At 33.6% G+C, this 25,450-nt stretch overlaps 1 protein-coding gene across 1 annotated transcript in view; it reads right to left on the minus strand.

The window, feature by feature from the left end:
• LOC149774627 (transmembrane protease serine 9-like) overlaps window positions 1–15,820 on the minus strand; it is a 131,150-nt gene extending 115,330 nt beyond the window's left edge. The window contains exons 1-4 of the mRNA XM_089944955.1: window positions 15,709–15,820; window positions 12,304–12,544; window positions 5,669–5,784; window positions 2,407–2,571 (exon numbers count right to left, since the gene is read on the minus strand). Coding sequence (XP_089801081.1) covers window positions 2,407–2,571; window positions 5,669–5,784; window positions 12,304–12,544; window positions 15,709–15,820 — 634 coding nt within the window. The remainder of the gene's footprint in view (window positions 1–2,406; window positions 2,572–5,668; window positions 5,785–12,303; window positions 12,545–15,708) is intronic.
• Window positions 15,821–25,450: the final 9,630 nt, after the last annotated feature.

The following is a 25,450-nucleotide window of genomic DNA, read 5'->3' on the forward strand; positions in this document are numbered from 1 at the left end:
AATGTCCTTGTCTCAATTCAAGATAATTCCAAATACTCCGGTCCAAGAATATTATTGACGAGCAATTTGCATTTCCTATAAATAGTAATTTAAATACATTATTCCACAAAAATGAATAACCCGATATAACAATATAACCAATTCTACTTCAAGATGTTAAGAAAAGAATGAATCATGTTCAGATCAACAAAATTATATACCCCTCTTCTTGCCCTACGTCATAATTACCATTTTCTGGAGATACTCTGGCAGTTATGGAAACTTCCATTCTAGAAGTGTCTAGGGTCAGAGTCAAAATTGAATATTTTAACTCAAATTATGTTAAACATGGTTATATTGATCATGATTGGGATATTTAGTCCGCAATCGCACAGAACATATTAACTATATATTATTATTGAACTTTACTTTAGCCTAAGGTCAATTAAGCATTATATATATAAATTTATATATATATATATATATATATATATATATATATATATATATATATATATATATATATATATATATATATATATATATATATATATTACAAAACAACATTAAAAAGGTCAACAAATAATACAAATTAAATATTAGTAACATTTTAGGAGAAGCAGAACAAAACAGATACAGCCTATTACAAATATTGAAAACTTGTTTCTGAAGTGTCACCGTCAACTCACATCATCACGAACCCCCGTGTTGGCAAATATGTTTCAAATCCATGTTGTTATATATTCTATTTGTGAAACATAGTATTAACTATGATCACTATCCCTCAGTTATTGCATCTGGAGTTCAGGTTACAGGGAAGGGTCCTTATTACATATGAAGTTGTAAACTTTGACCTCCTGTTTAACCTAGGGATTCAGCATCTGAAACCTGTATTGTCGTTCATCCTTTCTCATGATATAAGAATAGCATACATTATCACAATATCTAAATTAATGTAAAGCTTCAACTGGTGGTTATGATTGATTGTAATGATGGATATGATTAATTTCAATGATGCATATGATTAATTAAAATACGGCTATGTATTTACATGCAAACATGGATCCCTACACGGCTAAAGCTCATTTGGAGTACCTGACAGTGCACCTGCTTATGGAAATCTTGATGCCATGCAATGGAGTTAAGAATGTTCTGAGGGTAAAGCCGTGACCGTCATTTCCGATTGGCTTGGATAGGATTTAAGCCAATGGTTGTGTGTCTAGGTAAATGACTAAGTCTCAGATTAGTGGGTAGCACTTAACATTTGTGTATGTCTCGCCACTGGGTAAATGCCTACTTCATCCAGGTTTTCCACAACACAGTCAGACATGTGATATCAGCCACCAATGGGGAAAAGTCAAACGGGTCATTGTATATAGGCAACTGCTTATTACAAACCTAAGGCATTATAATAAGTACTAAAAATACTCAAAAGCAACAAGCTTTGTATAATTCAACAAATAATTTATTTTGCTAGAATAAAAAGTGACAATACAAAAATAACTTACTGTGACTATTCTAGAATTTTTAACACAAGTCCTAATGAAAACAGTCTAAATAAACTTTAGCGGTATTCTAAAAATCTAAAAATCTAAAAAAGTTTGTGTCGTGACAATGTGCGAATAGGCTTTTATGGAATCACAAAAATATAATCAAAAAATATATCCTGATTTGAACTTCATTATAAATCCAAACCAAAGTCCAGGGATATTAATTTAAAGCACTTTTTATTTCCATAAGAGAATAATTTGAATAAAATAAATTTGCTCAAATCATCATTCTGCACAACAATATTACAAAAACGTGATTCTGCTCAGGTGTTAATGTAACACTGAGTAATTGTCCAGTAAAGAAGATTTACATAAAAAACTAGGACTACAAAAAACGGATGATGGTTATTTTATATATGTAAGTGTTGACGGTCTAACAAATGAAAGGTTGATTGTATAGAGGGCTATAATTGTATATAGTTACGTTTTTTATGTTAATATATATCCACATACCAATTATTTATGAGCACCAGTGTAATAGAATAAAGGGTATTAAGAGTGTATTGAAACAATGGATGACAACTTACATGTTACCTAACGGCAGCTTCAGAAATCAGGTCACACTAAGTTCTTTATTAGTTACTCTTGATGAGATACATCAAATACAAATGTCATATGTGTAGGTAGAAATGGTTCCAAGATACAACGGGCATAACGAAAAAACAAACGCAAGAATTAGCAACAAAAAAAAAAACACAATACACCTTATCCCGTAAATGTTGATTGTGTGGGGATGAAACACACAAAATTAATCGGGACAATACTTATGGACTTGAGAATTCCAGGTAACTATGTTAGAACTATCAATATATCGTACCTACCTTTCAACAGAAATGTAAGCAGCAAATGTTTTGAGCACCAGCAAGCTTTTACTTACTCATAGACGTTTTCCCCCATCCTGTAATGTGGCACTGCATTCCCGCTGTGTACTCAGTGTTACTTTGTGGGAGGCATGCTGGCTGTACATAGTCATTGAACACAATGCCTCGCCCATCCTTGGGTCGAATCTTAAGAAGTGCCAGGTCATAATCATGATTTACATCTATAATTAATGCAAATTAGTATCAATACATTCTGGACTCAAACACAGGATGAAACCCGTTGTACATTTCTTATCAATTGAAAATACTTCATATCTTTTGTACTGACCATCTTAAATAGAATGTGGAAGTGTTTTTCAACTAAAATTTACTGCAAATATAAGTCCAATGTGCAGCACCGCAGAGAGCTGTTTGATACACTAATAATACACTACTGATGCATCACACTAAAATCAGTCCCGTTGCAATATATAGTTCGCATATAATGCATCTCTTCCAAGAGTCATATATGAAAGAGGAAATAAACATTCAAACAAATAAATTTGGTAGCTGACAGTAACATTAGTAAATATATGGCACTTTGACACATTTGATCTACATTGCTTCCAGCCTCAAAGACGGTATTTTTTGCAATTAAAAGACTTAATCATTGGACTTTTTGTGTCATGTGCTTCAGTATATCCAAGGAAATATTTTTAAAATTCAATCCGAATAATGGCAGGGTAAAATAATAAAATACAGAAAGATCATTAAAAGGTACTACTATAAAAGACTTAACAACTGCCATAATGTCCAAAATGTATAACAAATCAACCTATTTTGCCCATCATAATCACTAAAATGAAACATGAATGCGTTTCAAAAATAAAATACTTTGCTTGCTTAACTTGCTATGTTTCTATCATAATAATTATACTGTTCCAATGTATGTACTTCATACTAACACATTCATGCACTAATAATGAAAGCTAATGCTTTTTCTAGTTATGGTTGTTGTTGTTGTTGATGGGTTTAACGCGACCAGTATTAATGTTGAAGAACGAACCCGGGAAAAACCCAGGAAGAACCACCGACCCACGGGAAGCTACTGGCAAGCTTTTTCACATGCCCACATTAGCCGAATGCTAGACTCGATCCTACGCAGACACAGGTGAGATATCAATGATCCTAACTGAGAGCGCTTTAGACCACTGGGCCACACGGGGCTCTCTAGTTATCTAGTTATGGACACCCATTCACGCACTGATCATGCAAACACATGAATGTACTAATCGTACGCACCCATGAATGCACTAATCATGCACACAAAAACATGAACTTATCATGCACACACATGCATTCACTAATCATGGAAAAGCATGCTTGTTCTAGATATGCCAAACATACATTCAACAAGCTTGCACACATATGCTTGTAATAATCATGCACAAACATACATGCACCAATCATGCACACACATGCATTTAGTATTCGTGCATAGACATGAATCCAGTAATCATGCACACACATGAATGCATTATTTATGTACAAACATGCATGCACTAATCATGGAAACGCATGTTTGTTCTAGTTATGCACACATATGCATGCACTAATAATTCACATATATGCATGTACTAGTCGTGCGCTCCCATGAATGCACTAATGGTGCATACACTTACATGCACTAATCAGGCACACATATGTATGTGCTAATCATGGAAATGTGATCAATGATGTGCACACAAAAAAACACTAATCATGCACACACACATGCTCATACCAATCATGCACACACATGTATGTACTAATCGATGACACACATGCATTCACTAATCATGCAGAGATGGTAGAGATCCGTAACGGGGAGAGCTTTATACATCTCCGTCACACGGGCCCTCTAGTTATCTATTTATGGACACACATGCACGCATTATTCATGCAAACACATGCATGTACTAATCGTACGCACCCATGAATGCACTAATACTGCAAACACATGCATGAACTAATCATGGAAACGCATGCATGTTCTAGTTATGCACAGACATAAATGCAATAATCATGCACACACACGCATGGAATAATCATGCACACACAGGAATGTACTAAACATGCACACACATGTTTTCGATAATCATGCATCATGAAAAATGAGAACATCTGCAAATAATGTAAAATAAATACCGGTAAACGTATGTTTAATGAGGGAGAACATATCACTCAGTTATACTAATTAATTGGCAATGGTTTTGTCATAAGAATTAATTGAAAAGAAGCATTATAATTTCACAAAGATTAATTGTTATATGTCTTTATTCCTGCTTCAAGATTAGTTCATTCATCTCCTAAATCCCTATGCAGTCTTTACCTTTTACTCAGTTAAATTCATTCCATCAAATTAAAAACACAGATGTACACATAGCTGTAGAAATATGATCATTTTTGGTTATACTAGTTATGTGATGTTATTTTCACTGAAGATTTCTGAGCAGAGTATGAGTGCATTTGTTCAGAAAAATACCCCTCTTAAACACAACTAAATTTAAATGACCTAGTAATATTTTTTGAATATCTGTATCTCTGATGAATGATGGATATACTTGATGAAGACATGAAACGTCCATTAAATTAAACCATTTTTTTTTTAAGTCTAGACATAAAATGACCATGATAATGTTCCCCTTATAAATCGTAATACAGCAAAATGTAGAACTCAGTCTGTTAATTTACATTTCATGTTACACATGATTGTGATGACATTAAATACAACAAAATGAAAATCATATTGCATGTGTTGCCTTGAGTTATATTCACACATGATTTTTATTTTTAATTTCGAATTGATCTTTTTCATCATTGGAAATATTTTCATATTATTCATTTTGAGTTGCTCTTTTGAATCATATGACATGCTTTTACGTTACTCATATTGAATTGTTCTTTTCTTTCATAAGACATGTTTTTATATTAACAATTTTGAATTGGTCTTTTATTTTATAGAATATGCCTTTAGCGACGTATTCCTCGTCAACTTCAATAATATATGCCTTTTTTAAGCTTTGTATAGCCAGCTAACTGCATATGTCTCTAATATGGATCATGATTAGAAATGGTCTTACAAAAACTATTATCTATGTAATTGATAGAAAACTATCAAACGTATATACCAGTATATTTACACTATAATGCATATTTTAATCCTTTTGAATCAATGTTGTAAATATTCTTGTAATATGTCTGGTGACGGGCTATAACATGTTTATCCCAAAGCAGGTACAGCATCCAATATATATTATAATGCAATACAGCGAAGTGTGAGATAGACATCCGCGTTACCATTATATCGCTCATGGGTGAAGAAAGAAGCAATCCTAAACTCCTTCTCATGGCTATCATAACCCGTGTTATCGTGGTCACCTGTTCTCACAACGATTTCATCACTCCTGAGACCTCTATGGAAACAGAAACATAAAATTACACATGCTATTTATACAAGTAGAGATCGTCTTCATGACAGAAAGAATGAGAATGGGAAACCTAAAATTAATGTCCAAAACAGTTAAAGCAATCCAAGAGAAGTCAGTGTATTTTACTTTTCTGTTCTTCTTAAAAACTCACTAATATGTTTGAAAAAATTCAAAACACCAACCCGTATGTCTGGAGTAGCATGCATTTCCTGATGGTACGTCCAGACATCATATAAAAGTCTTATTTTGAAAACACCATGTCAGTATGACAATCAATTTAAGGGAAGAGGCATTAACAAGGCTGTCACGATGGCCATTATGTTAGCCATATTGATTGTGAGATTAGAACAATTAACTATAACTATAACTGGACATTATAAGAAGTAATCCAATAACATTTTCAAGCCATAGTGAATGTACAATCTGCACCACTTATGACAAACTAAATATCATAGGTCCTGTATTGCAAGTAAACTTTCCAATAAAATATTTTTCTCCTAGAATACGTACCTGATTACATTAAAATCAAATATATATGCCTACTAACTCCTCATAACTGCCCGCTCAATTATGGAAATTTGGCTGTTTTTATGTCCATGTTATGTAGACAAGGGCAACAACTCTGCACATCACCGCTCCATTCCACCTACAGGTCCCGCTAATCGTGCGAATGGATGCTTGCATTGTGGGGAGGATTGGTGTGTATTAAAGTAATACGACTGGGTGAGCATTTTTGAAGCATCCTGGCAGAAACAAAACATACTGCAAAACATTGGGTGTCGCCTTCAAATACGTTCCCATATCACATTTCATTTGGAGAATAGGTAATAGGTAGACGGAATGTCCCAACGTATTTCTTTGGTAATTTCTGAGTGCAAAATATTGAAGGTAAACCCTCTCTACTGATTTTTGAGTTCAAGTTGCACAACTAGATTTGACAGGGTTTATGTGTGGGAAGAAAAAACAAAGGAAATCATCTTATCGCATACAAATTATGGGTGAATCCATTTCAAGATGTACAGTGTGTTCATATGGAGGTTGCGCTGATCTCATCCTTGTCTGATTGTTGCTTGTGCAAATGAGACTGGACCTACCAGATCCAGGGCTTGCTGCTTTGGAGCTATGTTTGAATGTGCGTGCTAATCACAATGATAAGTCCTGAGGAGTTATGTGCTATTTCTCAGGTATATATTCAAGAAAGAGGCATGTTTGAGTTCCACAATATGCCCAGTCTAATTTAGATAGCACTTGATCTTACATAATAGTTCCTCTTTGAAAGCCTTCTGGATTGTGTTAATACAAGAGTGAAGTCATAGGTCTCCTTTTCTATTGCACAATGGTGGCAAACGATTCTTGATGACGAAACTGGATTGCATAATAAGGATTGCTGATCCATTTCATCGAAACGGAAGGCTGACTGGCTCAATAGAGAGTCCATGGAATTAATTGCATGCCAAGGTAGATGTGATCAGGAGAAAGGTTTTGTTTTAAAGAAGTTTCCGCTTCAGCAAAGTCAGTGCTGAAAGATTGAAGTTTTGAAATTCAGGCTTAATATAACATATGATATTTTCCACTTTGGAAAACAGTGTGAATGATTAAGGTATACGAAGGCCAAAGAATGAAAAGTCAGAGAGGTCTTTGCTATGACCAAGATCATCATAGCCACAATGATCAAAGGATGTTCCAATATGATAGAATGTTAGCCAACATTTTGTCATAGAATTATAAGAATAAATGACGGCTGCCTATGTGACAGACGCACTCAAATGGAAATTGTGTTATTTTTACTCGTAACCAGTTCTTGAAAACAATGTAAGAGGGGCTCATAAAGGCTTTTGATACATCAGCACATTCAAGATTTGGAATTCATTCAGAATACCACTGGAATCCATTCTGTAAACTCTATAACTTTTGACTTCTGATATAACTTTTAGGATTCTTTGGGATTTAGAGAAGACTACTCTAAGTTACTTTTAAATTCCCATATGGTGTCTTAAGCAAATAAATTATTCGCTGAATTTTACATACCTGTTTGATTTCTCTTTTTCAGTTGCTTAATTTACTACACAGCCATAACAACAAACTTGTTCTGAAAATAGTTGCTCTAAAAATGAAGACGTTCATGATAACGTTCATCTCCAAGATACTGACATGAAGGCCTGTGTCCTACTGGTTACTGACAGTGTCGAAGTTTGGTAACAGATGGGCTTTGCATCCAATGAAACTTGCATTTATATACAGTCACATCCTTTTTAGTGGCAGCTTTAATGATATTTATGTTGTTCGCAAAACTTGGTTCCACCATTCATCCAGGAATGATACTATTTTGCTCGTTATGCTGATATTGTAATCGAGTGGCATGGAATATGCGTACACGTGTGAGCTGCAAATGGCACACGTTTAAGTGATACAGTAGGACGATTTGCATCGTTGAGATAGCAAGGCCATCTGCAAAGGTCACATGTAGAGGTGATCCAGTAGGATAAGATCTGCTGCAGCATTACACAGTCTGAGGAGAAACTCCCTCGTTATGATCCACTATATGTAGGAAACAGATTACTTGAGAATGACAATTCAGATGAATGGGAATACGTAAGTGATTACGATATATAAGAAATCCATATTTTGATCATTTAAGATGAATTAGAGCTGATGGATATAGTACTCTTCATATATGCGATATATGAGACATGATATTACTTGCTAGCTTTGAATTTTTGCATTCAGCATACCTTGTTATTATAGTTGATTCTGAAATGACACGGTAAGAAATTAGAAACAAAGGATTTTCATAGAGTTAACTACATTAAAAGAATGCCAAAAATATCTCCGCTAAATTCAGGGTGATAAAGAAAAATATTGCCTGTATGATCATGAACCTAAACATGTTCTATTAATATGTGGCCTTGTGTAGGTATGCAATCAAATAACACATAACCTATACAGAAAATAATGCATACAATATGCTGAAAATTCCATAATAAATCTGAAAAGTAACAAAATCTTTCAATAGATGGGCATGGATTTTGAAAGTTAAAGTGAATACTAATTTCACTTCACTAGTGGGAGCTTAAAACTAGCAGTACTAGGCGGGATATATTGCCCTTTGTCTATATACAAAGCTATTGCCTTTGAGAGGGCTGGATTTTGTTAGATAGTAGGACTTATGCAGCTAGCGTTATTGGAAATGGGTAACGTATTTGAAGGAGAAGATATCAACAAGACCATCTGCTCAGAAATAGTTGTGATGAAAAACGTTCAACTTTTCCATTGTGATAGACATAATGTGTGTCAGATCAGTCCTATTTTCATTTAGAACCAACTAAACATTATACATAGTCTCTTCTATAAAATCCCATTCTGTTAATTTTATGACAATCAATTCAGAAAGAGTAGAAACAATACTACTTTCCAAAATCGCCACTGTGGTTTTCATATTGGATATACAAGTTTTGCCGTTTTATTGTAGAACCCAATCAACATCACTATAAGTCTCTCAGTGAAAATCATATATTGATATCACCATCTGTTCAGTACAATAGTGATCAGATGTTCCAATGGTCGCTATAGAGGATTCATTAGTTCTCACATCAACTCCAACGTCATTTAGGACCAAATATGTTTCTATTTGAGTATTTTTCATGAAACGTACATCTTGATATTACCATCTATTTGGGATGGTACTGATACCAAGACATTCACTATATTGGATGAAGGGAACCATTTCATTGCACGACCTCCAAGAAGAATAGTGTACAGTGTAATGGCAATCGTCCCATTAGTTTAAAGGTGATAATATGTTTTTGCTAATGTATTTGAATCCCAGACAGGCTCATGATGAATGACAGATGGACGTTTGACTAAATGGCATTGAATAACTCCTCTGGTAAATGACTAACTGAGCACATAAAGTGAACAAGGCAACTGCTTCACCTCAATACGTTATGCTTCCCATTACATTAATCTGCTTTCCATCAATTTCTATTGTTTCCCATCAATGTGTTATGCTTCCCATCAATGTGTTATGCTTCCCATCAATGTGATTTGCATCTCATCAATAGGTTATCTTTTTCATCAATGTGTTATGTTTCCCATCAATTTATTTGGCTTTAGAATATGCTTGCAAAATGAGAGGAAAATGTAACCTACGTTTGTAAACAAGGACTATTAAAATGAATATCGATAGACCTATCAAGTTGCATCACTATGTAATTCTTTGGTATCGTGTCACAAGGGACAATACTGTACCAAACAATAAAATGGCGATGAATCACACTGAAATAATGAAGACACTGCCCTAACATGTCTTTACATTTAAACAATTAACAACACGTTTTTAAGATTAAATCAATGAGAAAAAGCACGCTATTCAAAATGCATGTGTCTTTTTAACGTAATCGTAATTACAGAGGTGTATATACTCCATTAACATGTACGTAGTTTTCAAATTAATTTCTGTTACACATGAAAACAATTTACTTATGTTGTCAACGGGAAGTGATAGTTTTAATTCACCGTAATATATTCTCCTAGCAGCCAATCTGTTTTGATCTGTTATTTAAGAGCAACATAGAAAATAAATGGTTTTGTTGTGTAATGGATTCGTAGAATCACCTCAAATCATTACCAAGTACAAATTTCCGTTTACACTAAACATGTACTGTCTCTCTTTCTCTCTCTCAACTAAAAATCAATTAATGACCATGCGTTGGGACTATTTATTTGATAACTAAAGTAATGGCTATACATTAATATTTTCAATTTTCTTTGCTAATATTACCAGTGAAATATTGTGCGAAATGGCAAACAATCAGATTCAAATTTAGTTTATTATGAATGCGGTCTAACAATGAAAACATTTGTTTGTGTGTATTAGGTTTTAAATAAATACATATATAGTATGATATCCATTGAAGGAAAACGTTTTCAAAATAAAAGAAACTCTATTTGCTGACCAGGCAATACATAACATATTGACTATAACGATTTTTAATGTTTCTTCAATTTTTAAATGCATCAAATGACTGAATATTGTTCATTTTTTTTTTCATTTTCTCGATATATTAATGCGTTCTTACAATTTACATACATGGTGAAACCTGGATCAAAAGATGCAGAAAATCTGGATCATCGATTACTCAGATTGGATTTGAAATGTGATAGAATCTTCTATATTGTTCCAATGTTTTTCCACCTTTTATAAATTAAATTTATTTAAATTGTAGAGGAGAAATTGAACCGGCTTGCGCATTAGCTGGTTATCTTTATGTTTTAATCTAGAAAACTTGAGCTGTTACCAAATTAATATGTGCAATGGATCAGTGTCTTAAAGCCTTGCCAACTATTTGCAGAATACACCGTTAAATAAGTGCAAGTGATCCATCTGTAGGTGTGAAAACTTTTCATTCTTAATCAAATTTTATATAGCAACTGTTGGTGTTTTGAAATTAGAGCCAACGCCAATAGTCTACACTTTATATTAAATACAATAAGGTAGGTCATAATGTTGATGCGTGACACATTTTCAAGCCATGAAATACAAATGTGTACATTTCGTCTTAATACATCGACGATGCACGTAATTATTGCTTTTTGCAATTTAGAATACAATCTGAGATGTAGGTGACAAGGACCAATCTTTGCTTTAAATCCTGCCCATCTGCAGTTGCACTCACATTATAAGTTTGACCACAGTGGTAAGGTGTTAGTATTGACATCGTTGGTACAATTTTCAGGTAATTTTTATCAAATTCTGGACAGTGGGGTACAGTGACCCAATCTTCATGTACGACATATGTTAGTCTAATGTCCATATATACAGACTAGACAGGAAGAATGGACACAGTTTAATGCAATTTTTAATAAATTCTGGTTATTGTATCACATAAATCTACTGATGGTAAGCAAATCCTCTCTTTCCTAAGAGAAGATCCTAGTATAAATTTGGAGGTAAGATGACAAAATCTAGAGACGTTATTTCAAATTAAAAAAAAAATGTTATATGATTTAAAATCTTGAAATAACTAATACACATTCAAGTCGATCAATTTATGACACCAACCGTGGAAGAGCTTTCTCAACTTCTACCTCGGTATCACTAAGTCGTCCGAATTTGATACATTAAAAAAATCAGTGTAGCTTTCACCAATATGACTATTATATATCCGACTTATTGAAGTCATCGTATTCATAATTGAAATGCTTAAGACACGAGAAAGTGTTAAATGAAATCAACGGCCTCAAATCTGGAGAGTGAAAATCCGATTCAACAGATTACATCTATATCATAAACAGCAGTGATGTGATGTATTGAAATGATCTTTTACCTAAATGCCTATATTTTGTGATAGAATGTTTTCCAATGAAGATGTCACTCTGATAACAATTCATAAATATCGTATGTTGGCAATACGGACAATTGAAGCAATGTTGCAAATATATAACATATACTTATGCCAAACTATACACTTATGTAAGCAAAACAACAGACAGACCATTACTCACTGAAAGCAATGAGCAGCACTCAGGATCCAGTATTCGCTGAGAATAGTACCACCACAGAAGTGGCTATCATACATGGTGCCTACAAGACGCCTGATCCCAACCTGCCATGGGTTTGCTCCTTGGACTGCATTCTTTCCTCCAATTATCTTCTCAAGTTTTGGTCTTGGAGCTACTTGCTTCTCCTCAGTCACATCCCGCTTGCCGCGCTCCATCAATGGCCTTTTCCCACAGGTTACAGGTCCTGAAGGAGATGGATTATATTACAATTGGTGACATCCCTGCCTAAATAGAAATTCGTGTGCTTGTATTAAGTGATGACTGGAGAAAAATGTGTCTCTTAATACAGTAAGTGAATGTGATTCATACTAATAATTCAAAATACAAAGCATTTCGACAGTAAATAACCACCTATATCCATTTGTATCTAAGATCAAAATAAGGCATGTAGTATGTCTAGACGTTTGTGTTTGTGAAAAATTCAAACTGTTTGAAAGGCGATTGAGACTGACCCTTATCCCAACATAAATGTTGACAGATGGGTCAGATGAATCTCATAATAGTATTTTAGGTGCTACTAACAAGATCGTCTTCTCCTGGTCACACAATGAGTCTGCTATATCCGCTTACATTGCTTTGGCTACCCCAGTTGTCTATGTTAAAACTGGTTATTTTATCCACACACCTCATATATATATATATATATATATATATACATGTCACTGTGTGTGTGTCGGTATATACTGACTGGCCTACCAATACTGTGTACAATACTTTTAAGGTGCATATCCCTGAGGTAAGGTGATGTTGCTACACTGCATTTGTATGTGCTATCCCTGTTTTCACTGTGATGTATCTACATTTCAGTTTACCTGTTATTCCTGTGCCTAATTTGTCGTAGCTACAATGCATATTGGGTGCTATCCGTGTGCTTAATGTGTTGTAGCAAAAATTACTTTCAGGTCCTATGGCTGTGCTCACTGTTTTCAATCTACAATACATTTTAATAGCTACTCTTAATGTGTTGTAGCAACTATGCATTTTATGTGCATATACCTGTGCTTAAAGTGTTGTATCTACAATGTAGCTTAGGTGCATATCTCGGTGCTTTATGTTTTGTCCCTGCAATGTATTTAGGGTGCTATACCTGTGCTCACTGTTTTGTAGCAGCTATGCATTTTATTAGCTATCCGTGTGCTTAATGTGTTGCAGCAAAAATGCATTTTAGGTGCATATACCTGTGCTTAAAGTGTTGTACCTACAATGTAGTTGAGGTGCATATCTCTGTGCATTATGTTTTGTCCCTACAATGCATTTTAGGTGCTATACCTGTGCTTAACGTGTTGTAGCAACAATGCATTTTAGGAGCAATCCGTGTGCTTCACGCGTTGTAGCAACAATGAATTTTAGCTGTTATCCCTGTGCTAACTGTCCTGTAGCTACTTTGCATTTTATGTGATATACCTGTGCTGAATGTATTGTATCAAAACTGCATTTTAAATGCTATCCGTGTGCTTAATGTATTGTAGCAACAATGCTACCATTAGGCGATGTTCCTATCATATTTCTTTCTACTATTGTTTACGACAGTTACGAATATATCATGTGAATTCTTGCAGATGTCTGTCCATCATTTGATATCGTCATTAGTCTTCTTGACTATTATCACAATATGTAGCTAAGTCCAACAATCGGTTAAAATACAAACGAATTCCACCATTCTGATTGCAGCGATAAACTAAATTGATGGTGAGCCTATTTCCCTTTATTTCGTGGATTGCACGTGGGAGGTTGATGTTAAGTGAAAAGAATTCTCTTTCTTGGTTCCATCCTATGTGGTTTATGTTCAACGTCGTTTCGTAGATTGTTATAATTTTCTAAAACAAATAGCACGGCTGATTTAACATTGAGTTGTTCCTAATGGGTTCGGTCTTTTGGTGTAGCTCCAGACTGATCAATATTCCTCCCTCCATATATTTTTTTGTCACCCGTAGCTTTTAGTTTTCACCAATATTCTGTTTCAACCTATTATATGTATTGTGAACTATCGATCCACAACATACCCCCAGTACAAGTGCGACATGAATATAAGACTTAAACAAATTATCTACTTCAGAGATTCGAATGCATGCGTCCTGATGTACTTCATCAGAGAACTTTTTTTATAACATTATCTTTTCAACAACGTGAGGTTTTCTTTAATACTTCAAATACATTTCAAGTGCCAGAATGTGAAGAAACTTCCTTTTATATTTAAGCTGTGAAACATGTCTTAAGAGATTACCCAATACAGTAAGGGGGGAGGGGTCTGCTCTGATTTCCTTTTGACCCGGACTATTCAACAAAAGCTCTTTATGTCAATAAACATATTCACCATGATTCAATATCTTGATCACGATTTCACTTCACTTGAACATGAAACGCTAGGTTCTAAATACAAAATGGACAGGTTAACATTGAACACCAACAAATGAACCTTGTCGAAGTGTGCATAGGTGGATTTTTTAAAAGAAATTTCATGAAATAAGGTTGATTACATAATGCTCAAGTTATTGTCGGATATGGAACACCAAAACGTCAATAGTAGTATACAAGTTTGATTCTATACGAACGCATGTATGTATGAATGTGTGTACGTGTGTGTGAGAGAAAGAGAAACGTGAAATTCTCTCCAGGTATAATTCACAATTATCAGGTTGTTTAAATTATCTCGTTCTTAATATTCATATCATAATCCAAACTACATTTATATGTTCTTACAGGCAAACAATGTGGACAAGCATTTGTCCAATTTCAAATAGTTTGAACAATTGGAGATTAAATATACATTTTCAGCCGATATATATATATATATATATATATATATATATATATATATATATATATATATATATATATACAGTTTTAATAGCTATTTTAAATCACATTACATCATATGAATGATTGATACAATACAGACATTTGAATCTCAACTCTTTACTTTAACTAAAAATATATATCTTCTTATTTTCTGAAGATATCGTATTTCATCATCCCATGTTTATACACAAGGCATGATATTCAAGGATAACATAACCTTTGCCACTGCCTATTTACATATTACAAAATTACAGAACGTAAGCAACCATATCAAATTACTCGATTCCTCAATATACTTGACATGAGACTGTTTTATAATAAAGTTGTTTTTATGAAAGATTAAAAGCAGAATAGTTCACTCAAACATGATTATTCATTACAGATGTATGATTATTTAAACTTTTAAAGAATAACGTACGATGCAACATAACGGCATATCGTCAGAAGATAGTTCAACAATCCTGGAATCATCTGATATTGCTTGACTTGTTCTTAATTTTGACGTGAGGCCAATACACGCTCAAACATAGTAGCTGTAATGTTACTTACCTAGAGTGACGGCTCTCATGGTGTGTTTATTCTCGCTGATGTCACGGTGGGAGGGAATGTTAAGTGCAAGGTGAAATCTATTCCCCTCCAATCCATGCCTTTCATGTGACATTTTATTTCCAACAATTGTCTCTTCCAACCCATTGCCAGTTTTGTGAACTACCGATTCACAGCAAATGCATTTGCACCAGTGCGACATGAATGCCAAACATGCGAGAATTATCCATGTTTGAGATCTCACGGCATGCATCTTGATGTATTTTATTTTACCTAATTCGTAATAATACAACCTATTAATATAAAATTATCTCTTTCGTCTACATGTGTTTCTCTAATACCGGACATATGTTTCAAGTGCTTGGATATGAAGAAACATCAGGTTATATTTACGTTCTGTGACGTGTCATAAACGGACCAGCCAATGAATTAGAAGGGAAGGAGGAGCTTGAGTTTTGCCTGGAACCAGAATTTGGACCGAAATAACTTTTTGTCAGTGACTATAATGGGTATCATCATAACCTTTCTTTAACCTCATGAGAAACATCCTTGAACAATTGTTTTTCAGAATCATAAAATTGAAAACTGGTCATATAATTACATCCCTTCAGATATTAGATGCAAGATCTCAAATGTAAACTTTATAGGTAAACATAGGATACATATTCGTCTACCTTGTCTAAATCTGTTAAACTGCCTTAATATGGCCTGTTTCACTGTGATCATTGAACGTTCTCAATTAGATTACACACGAACGTCATCAGTTAACCCTTGAGTGTATGTGTGTATGTGCGCGTGTGAAGAAGGGAGAGAGAGAGGATGTTAACTATCTCGAGCACGCTTACGCCACGATAGTAGGCTGGTCACATAGTCCAGTCGTAGTGCACATTTTATAACCAAACTACGTCTATAATGTTTATCATCAACAGTTGATATAAACACATTATTTCTAGTAGAAATTTGGGTATACACTTTGAACGATCTATTTAGAAACTTTTTTGAAGACCAAGAGATCATGGTACATTTTCTTTTCGTTCTTAGTAACTTAGTCACGATGATCGTTTTTTTCCAGTTTGATAGATGCAATTTGAAAAAATTGCTACCTTAAGTAGAATATACATAAGTACTACCCTAAATATTACAATTTTCAATCTCTATCTTACATCATAACATTATGTTTGTCATTTTATATCATACAGCAAGCATGCCATTTGTTTATATATTTTATATATCAAGCATAAAGTTGCCGGTATACAATTTCAAACAATACCTTTCTCACTGATTATCATACACGAAAGATTACTTTGCTGCTTTCTATCATACAACACACATACATTCATATGGTGATATATGTGATACACCAATCATTAAATTTGTCACTGCCATTCTTAATTCAAACACTACCTTTCGCATTTAGTATCATATCTCAAACATTAACTTGATGATGTATATCATACAACACACATTACCTATGTCACGACTAATCCGTTGGCGTAACTGCTTAGAGTGGCCAAAGGCTTATACACACATTGATTGGTGCTCAATATTATGCAATCATACATCAAGAATATCCTTTGCCACAATCAAACATCAAATATATCCTATATATATATATATATATATATATATATATATATATATATATATATATATATATATATATATATATATATATATATATATATATATATATATATATATATATATATATTAATGACAGATAGAGAGATAGCGAGAGACAGTGTATGTGTTTTGAGGTGTGTTAGTGGGTGTGCGGTGGTGATGGGGGTTTAGTGTGTAGGTATGTGTGAGTACGTTATTGGACGTATGGTTTAAACATAATTACGTCTACCGTGTGACTTACACAACTGGGGTTTCGAGATTAAATATTCGAATCCAAAGTTAATACTTAGGAGCCGAAACCCTTACGAAAGTTAACGGAAACTGAAAAATCCTGAATCCGGAGAGAATGGTTGGAAGTATTAGATACAAGGGACCGTAGATGTTAACTATTTTTCTGTCATCTTAACGGCATGGACGACTAAGTACAGCACACTTTTGATGCGATGTTGCATATGATTGACTGAATGTTTACAAGACTTTATAAATAACTATATAAATATTATAGATTTATACAGTTCTTAAAAAAATGTAAAGTATGAGAAGCATTGAACTGCTGTTGAAATCACGGACATGTTATTACAGAGAGTTCGTCCACATGCAAAACAACAAACATTAGTTTAACAAAGTAAAATCCTGATTTGGAGTAAAAGAACAACCCTTGTTGACTATATTTCGTTTGTGAAGTCATATTTTGCAGTAAGGAACGGATAACTAGATTGATACATCTGTTTCTGTTACGAAAACAATTGGAGCAATGACACGCCTCACTGAGGAAACAAACAATGCTCAACGTACAAATTCAGAATAAGTATAAAGGAGAAATACAATGTGAAATACTCCTTATCTATTACAGATTACACAACTTATGAATCATTCCAATTTTGAGGCACTATTGTAATTATGTTTCGTGAGCGTTGAAACCACAATGAGAAAGGATTAAATATTTGAGTGAATAATTGGTCTTAGAAATATGAAAATTTCCAGACAATTATAAACCATGTTAAATGATATATGTGGATTTGTGATGTTTTTACTAAGCATTAACAATATGTTTCTTATTGCTAGGATGTTTGAAGTGTCGAAGTTTAGGGTGATGTCTAACACTAGGATATCATGCCGTTGACATAAAACAATCACACCCAAAATCATTATTTGGAACCCATTGCAAACAGTCTTAACACTGAACTCTAAATGCTGAAAACCAAGCGAAGTAGCTACTTGTGCCATGTAGAATGATGCAAAAGCTCTTTTAAATCTAGCACAATAACACATCAGATGATAGAAGCACACACCATTTTGTTACCTAACATCTGGTACAGCCCTTCGTATATTTCTGATTTTGTTTTGAAACGAGGCATTTTTGCAGTGTTCCTGGCGTCGACCATGATCAAGTTGCAAGTGAGATATGGTAAATCCACTTAGTGAAAGGTGTACAGCTAGGCTAAAGTATTCTCTTTTTTTCGGGGGGGGGGGGTATATGAGGCTGTTTAGATCTGCGTTCGCCTTCAGAAAAGCCGATCTCTGAAATCTGTGTCAATGACGAGTACAAGTGTCTCTTCCCAATCAAAGTTGACCAGCTGAACTGTATAAGTTAATCCTTCAGGCACATGTTCATCTGTTTTATCTATGGTAGAGTCTTCAGGCAGTTGACCAGTAAAGATCTTAATCGGGGACACGTCCATTGAGATTTTCAACACGAACCATTATAAATACCACATGCTTGAATGAGTCCGTTTGGATCACACCTGTATTGGTTGTATAACAAATAAAAACTGCTACCTTTAAATTTTACTTCGTTCAGTCTGTTCTTTAGTATTAAATGAATATAAGAGATCTGATATAATTTTGATGTAATCATCTTTGGAATTACCGAATAGATGCGTACTAAGCTCTTTATAACTTCGAATTTGTGGGCATATCAGGCACATACAGTTTTTGACGAAATATAAATACATAGGTCATTTTGGACGCTGGCTCTTGGACATAACGCCATTCAAATCTCTGGTTCGACTATATTCACAACAGTAGCATGTTATGTTCATTGATTTCATCAATCTTGTTTTCTAGATATGTGTTTGTTTTAATGAGAAAAGCAAACCCGCGTATTTGTCTAATCCAATACACATATATAAATAATATTTAATAAAGTGTTTTGGCAACAAATATATAAAATGCCACAAGATTTGGTACATGTTGTGTGATTATAAATACATGACAATCAGACACTTTAACATAGCAGTACATTTATGAACTAGGTCACTGATGTTGCCATTAATATTTATCTCTTCGGTCAAAACTAATATTATATATATATATATATATATATATATATATATATATATATATATATATATATATATATATATATATATATATATATATGTGTGTGTGTGTGTGTGTGTCTGTGTGTCTCTGTGTCTGGGTGTGTGTGCGCGCGATTTAAAGTTGCACTAGCTTGTCGGGATTATGCATTACTGTCGTTTCTTTGGAGGAATATACATAAGATTACTATAATTATTTAATTATTTAATGGTTTTTATTGATATATTGTATTCCTGCTTTATAAAACCTATTAATATTGGTACGCACACAAATTATTTAATATTAAAATGTTCGGAGGTCGCTCTATCCTCTATCAAACATTATTGGGTGTATATTGGTCAGGCAGCAGACTAAACGACCTGATAATCGATAGGACCGGACGGAGAGTCAACAAGTGTTGTAACCCCACTACCAAGACTCCTTGTATGCTAAACTGTATGTTTCTCTCGTTGTCTGTATGTCTCTCTTCTGTATAAATGTGTATATTTGTCTATTCCGCTCTCTCTCTCTCTCTCTCTCTTTCTCTCTGAAGTTATGATTGGTGGAACACTGTAGTCGCACGAAGTAACTGAAAGGAGAAAGTAATAAATAGATAATGTAAATAACTATATATACGGTAGCAATGCCAGTTAAATACGAATAATCATTTAGATGAACTGTAAATATGTTTCAATTTTAAAATGAATCTTGATGGTCCCTCATTTTGATTAGTATTTATTTACAACTCGTGTCAATAACCTAGCCTGTATTTGAAAATCGGCGTTTGCGATGTTCCTTTTGATATCTATCAGCCTATTTTGAAAAATATACCGTATATGGTCTAAGCGATGCATCGAAGTAAACTGATACAATGGTACAATGTGTGGGTGCAATCGATTCTTAGCCATATAGTTTGTGTCGGAACAGGTGTGCCTGTGGTGTATTTGGAGTTTAAATGTTGCTTTAATAATGTTTCAGTCATATCACTACGATTTCTGCATTGTTACTGTTGACAGTGGTGTCAAGCACTGGGGCATCATGCGGCATAATTCATGACAATGTCTCACCCAGTATTATTATCCTGACACCAGGGCGACCAGTCTTAAAACTAACCTCTTAATGCTGAGCGCCAAGCGTGGTAGCTGTCAGTTCCATTTATGTAAGTCATTGATACGACTCGGCCGGGGATCTAACCCACATCCTCCCGCATACGAGGCGGAAGTTCTAACCACTAGGACACATGAGCGGTTGTTCGGAATAGGGATACACTGATAAGGATGAACACATATTAATTACCTTCTCTATGAAATGTCCGTGATATAATTATAATAGATTGCCAATGTAGTATTTGTGCAAAATAAGCACCTTTATCAGTGATAAGCTATCCGTTTTACTTCTTCATTCCCTGTCGTTTTCGTTGTCCAATCTTCTTGCCTATCTGCCTTATTTAGTTTCCAGCATCAACGTAGACAACCCGTCTATTTTATAGTTTCAAAGCGAACACTATCATGATAAAAACATTTGTCGTTATCAGTATCTTCTATAATAAGAATTCAGCTAGGCAGAAACAAAACGAACTCATATGTTGTGTAAGATAAATGCTTGTGTTCGATCTAGTACGTGAACAAAGTAGAACAATGTTGCTCGTGTTATATGTGTTTGTTTGTGTACCAAAGTCATGGAAGCTAGGTATGGATTGGTGAAGCTTGGTGGGACTTGTCGTATTATACTTATTTTTTTAGGTTTGTAATAATAAATGTTCCAATGATATACATGCTACTTTCACAAACTACATTCTTCCCCCCTTCTGTGTGCCCCGAAAGGCCCAGTGGTCTAAAGCGCTCTCCGTTACAAATCACTGCCATATCCCCTCTGTCTGCGTGGGGTCGAGTGTCGGGTTCGGCCAATTTAGGTATGTGAGAAAGCTTGCCAGTAGCTTTTCGATGGTAGGTGGTTCTTTCTAGGGATTTCCCGGGTTCTTCCTCCGACATGTATAGCCTATCACGTGCTGAAAACATTGGCGTTAAACAATAAAACAACAACCATTTACTCCTCTATGTTTTTCTGTGCACAGTACACACACACACACACACACACACATATATATATATATATATATATATATATATATATATATATATATATATATATATATATATGTAATAACAATCATAATAAGAATGATAATAACAATAAAATACATATAACAACATCTGTCGTTATTGGTCATTGGTTTCTAGGTCAATACAAATATTTTCCAGCATCCCGAATAACTTGTCATAACTAGTTGAAACAAGATAAATTTAAAACTTTAATCCATGTCCAAACTCTCAGATTAGTCAGCTACCAGTTTTGCATTGTTTATTGCCAGTTTATTGCATATATATATATATATATATATATATATATATATATATATATATATATATATATATATATATATATATATATATATATATCAAGATCTTTATAACTTATCTTCATTTTAAAACAAATGAAATATATTATGAAAATAACTCCAAACGTGTACTTTTGGACCGTGGACAAAGTTTATCGGAACGATTGCAATGGGAATTTTATCATTTCCAGTATGAAACTAAATCAGGGAAATCACAATGTTTATATAGTCTTGTTCTTATTTATTTAAAGGTCACCTGCCATACTCCAATTTTGTCCTATTTATATTAGATTTGCATTACATGATTAAGAATTGTTATTCTCGCACATGTTTTTATCAAGTGTAAAGAAGAAATAATTTAATTGATGCAAATATAAGTAATCAACGCTTTTACTTCGCTTTAGTTACAATTTCCCACCTATATTTATTTTTATTTGCAAGATACCGACTTATAGTTAACCTGGATATCGTATAATCTTGGTCAGTTTGCAATAAGCAAATTACCATGCATCATCGTCATCATCAGCTTTATTTCCTTCCATGGAACATCACATGATATAAGATTAACTCTTATAAACATAATCAATATATAAGTTTATAAAAAAAAATTAAAAAAAGAAAAATATAATAATATTAGAAAACAGATTCTTAAACTATATCAGTCAACAAAGTGTTCGCCAAATGAATCAGTTGCAAGTTTAAAAAATACTTTCGAATGATGAAAGAAAGAATAGATGATAACAATGCAAGATTATTTGTTTTTTTTTTTTATTTTATTTTCAAAGAAGTGCATGTTTATCAATTTATTTTGTACAGTCTGCGTGTGTGTAAGTTTATGTGTCGGGCACAAATGAAACACAAAAGTATTTCATTTCTAATTTGTACGGAATAATGGAACAAATATGAGTGCGATATTGACCAGCAATTACAAGCTTTCAATTTACGCGCTCAAACACTAAAACAACTTGAAAAATAAAAACAAACAATACAATTCACTGTTGGGAGCTTCGTAGTTCAGCAACTAAATACTGACAAAATGATCAACATTATTATCTCACTCTCATTTGTATTCTAGTATGTATTTTATGCAGTTATGTTACAATGTAAAGCCTACAATTAAGTATAATTTGTATACAATCTCATGCACACTACCCTTAGCAAAATGTTTACTTATTATTTAGAATATTAACTGTTATTTATTTTTGTTTTATAAATGCTTATTTATAATTTGACCGGAGGACTTGAGAATGTCGTTGTTCAGATGTATATATGTGTTAGCATAACAAATGTATATAACTATTTTAAGTAAAACAAGCAGGATATGTCAGTTTGTGTTTTCTCTCATAAATATGTACGTTACGAAGTATGATTATTTTCTTTTAAAGAAAATCAAAATTGTTTATTAAAATTCAGTTTTTTTTCCTTAAAAACTATTTGACATACCATTCACTTTTTTGTTGAAGAATATAAACGTAAAAACTATTGTTAGGTTTGGCAGAATTTGTATTTGGGAAAATTCATTATGATCCTGCATAAATAACACAACTTTTCCATCCCTCCCCTGTTTGATCAGACATGTTAAAAACACTTTTATTCTGGTAAACATGTCTTTTCGGAAAAAGAAAGAACGCTTTTTCTCATCATCATCCTTTTAGTTACATCCGTATGCAACACAGTGCACCATATTTGCTTTACAAAGGCACGATATTACGCTTTATCACATAGACTTTTACGTAGTGAAATTAATAATTCGAATGGCTAAATTGAATAAATGAACGTCATATCTGGTATGTGCAGGCAAAAACATCCTATTATTTACGGAGATTGCCAAATATCTTTTTTTTATTTTATAAAGCAGAGTTTTAAGTCTAATTAAACATTTGTATGGTCTGCATGCATAACGAATGCGTTTCGTTTACAACTATGATAATATCTCACCTTTGTACAATATAGGGCGGCCGGTGACCTTTAACAACAACAAATACATATCGAAAAACAATTAAGTAACTCTACACAGTTCAAATTGTTTCTTCAAATTCGTATCACATCGGGATGAATTAATTTGTCTCAGCTATATAGAACTAATATATGACTATTGGTTAGTACGTTTTACATTATCACAGTTGACCATGCATTAATTTTGTTTCAAACATCGCCCAGAATGTCATTTGTTTTCTGGCAAAAACTTCATTTCTTAGAATTCCATCTAGTCATGCGAGCGTCTATTTCAACACTTATCTGAATGTATGATTCTATTGATAAATATGTCCATGAAAATATACTAAATAAGATTTAAGGGCTGTGTGCATGGTGAAGGGAAGCTATTAATTTCTGCACTAGGTTAATGAGTCTCGTATATATATATATATATATATATATATATATATATATATATATATATATATATATATATATATATATATATTCTTTAATGCAATTAGTAAAAGATTCAAGAACTACTGTAAACTGCAAGGTATTGTTCAGTGGAAATATAAGACATCTCATGTGATACAGTGAACTGGATCAGTCCACAGATTCGACATTGTCAAATTTCAAACTTTAATTTCACAAGAAAAGTTAAATAACTTCTTTTTAAATTGACCGTTGTATCCCGTTAGATAATAATAGTAACATTTGTAGACCGATTGATTGCGCTTTGGAAGAAACAACAAATTATCGGATTCATCCATCCTACCATCACCCGTATATAGCTATACATGCATTAGCTCATATATTTGTTACAAGATCAGGTATGGTAACTATGGAAATGATGTCATTAAATGAATTCACAGTAATTGGAAAAACCTTTCTGAATCATCTCATTTATGAAACACTTGTAACTGTCAACATTTTTAATACTTCCATAAATAAACAGAACGCAACTCAGTGGCTCAGCTAGAAATAATACTCAAAAAATCAATAAATAATACCCTAACATGTAACTTTATACGACCTTGACCTTAACTTCAATTTAGTTGAGGCGAGCGTATTAAAACACATGTCCAACAATGTAACATAAGCGCAGCAAAATTCAAATTAAGCTAAAGTAATTGTTAATTTTGTATCGCTGAGTAGATCTTATAATTTCTGAATGGCTCCCAAGTGATATTTCCACGTGTCAAGTTTAACGATTACGTGACGGATACTCCAAAGATTGTTTTTTTCACAAATGTAGACTCTGAACTATGTATATTATTATATATGCTATTTGCTTGTGTTGTAACATCTGGAAACAATATATCATTTTCACTTGAAAACTAGATTACTGTCCTCTTGTGTTAGCGGTTGCCACAGCTCCTGGTCTAGATAGTTCAACATTTCTGAGTACCAAACATTTCAAAAACAGTTACCAAACCCCTTTGCCATGAGGGTGATAGGAATACGATTCAAACTGTTGGATGTCTAAACCGTCCATAACTTGAG

This window comes from Sinohyriopsis cumingii, unplaced genomic scaffold (genome assembly GCF_028554795.1).
Source record: "Sinohyriopsis cumingii isolate HCF-2022 unplaced genomic scaffold, ASM2855479v2 utg000160l, whole genome shotgun sequence".
Classification (NCBI taxonomy): domain Eukaryota; kingdom Metazoa; phylum Mollusca; class Bivalvia; order Unionida; family Unionidae; genus Sinohyriopsis; species Sinohyriopsis cumingii.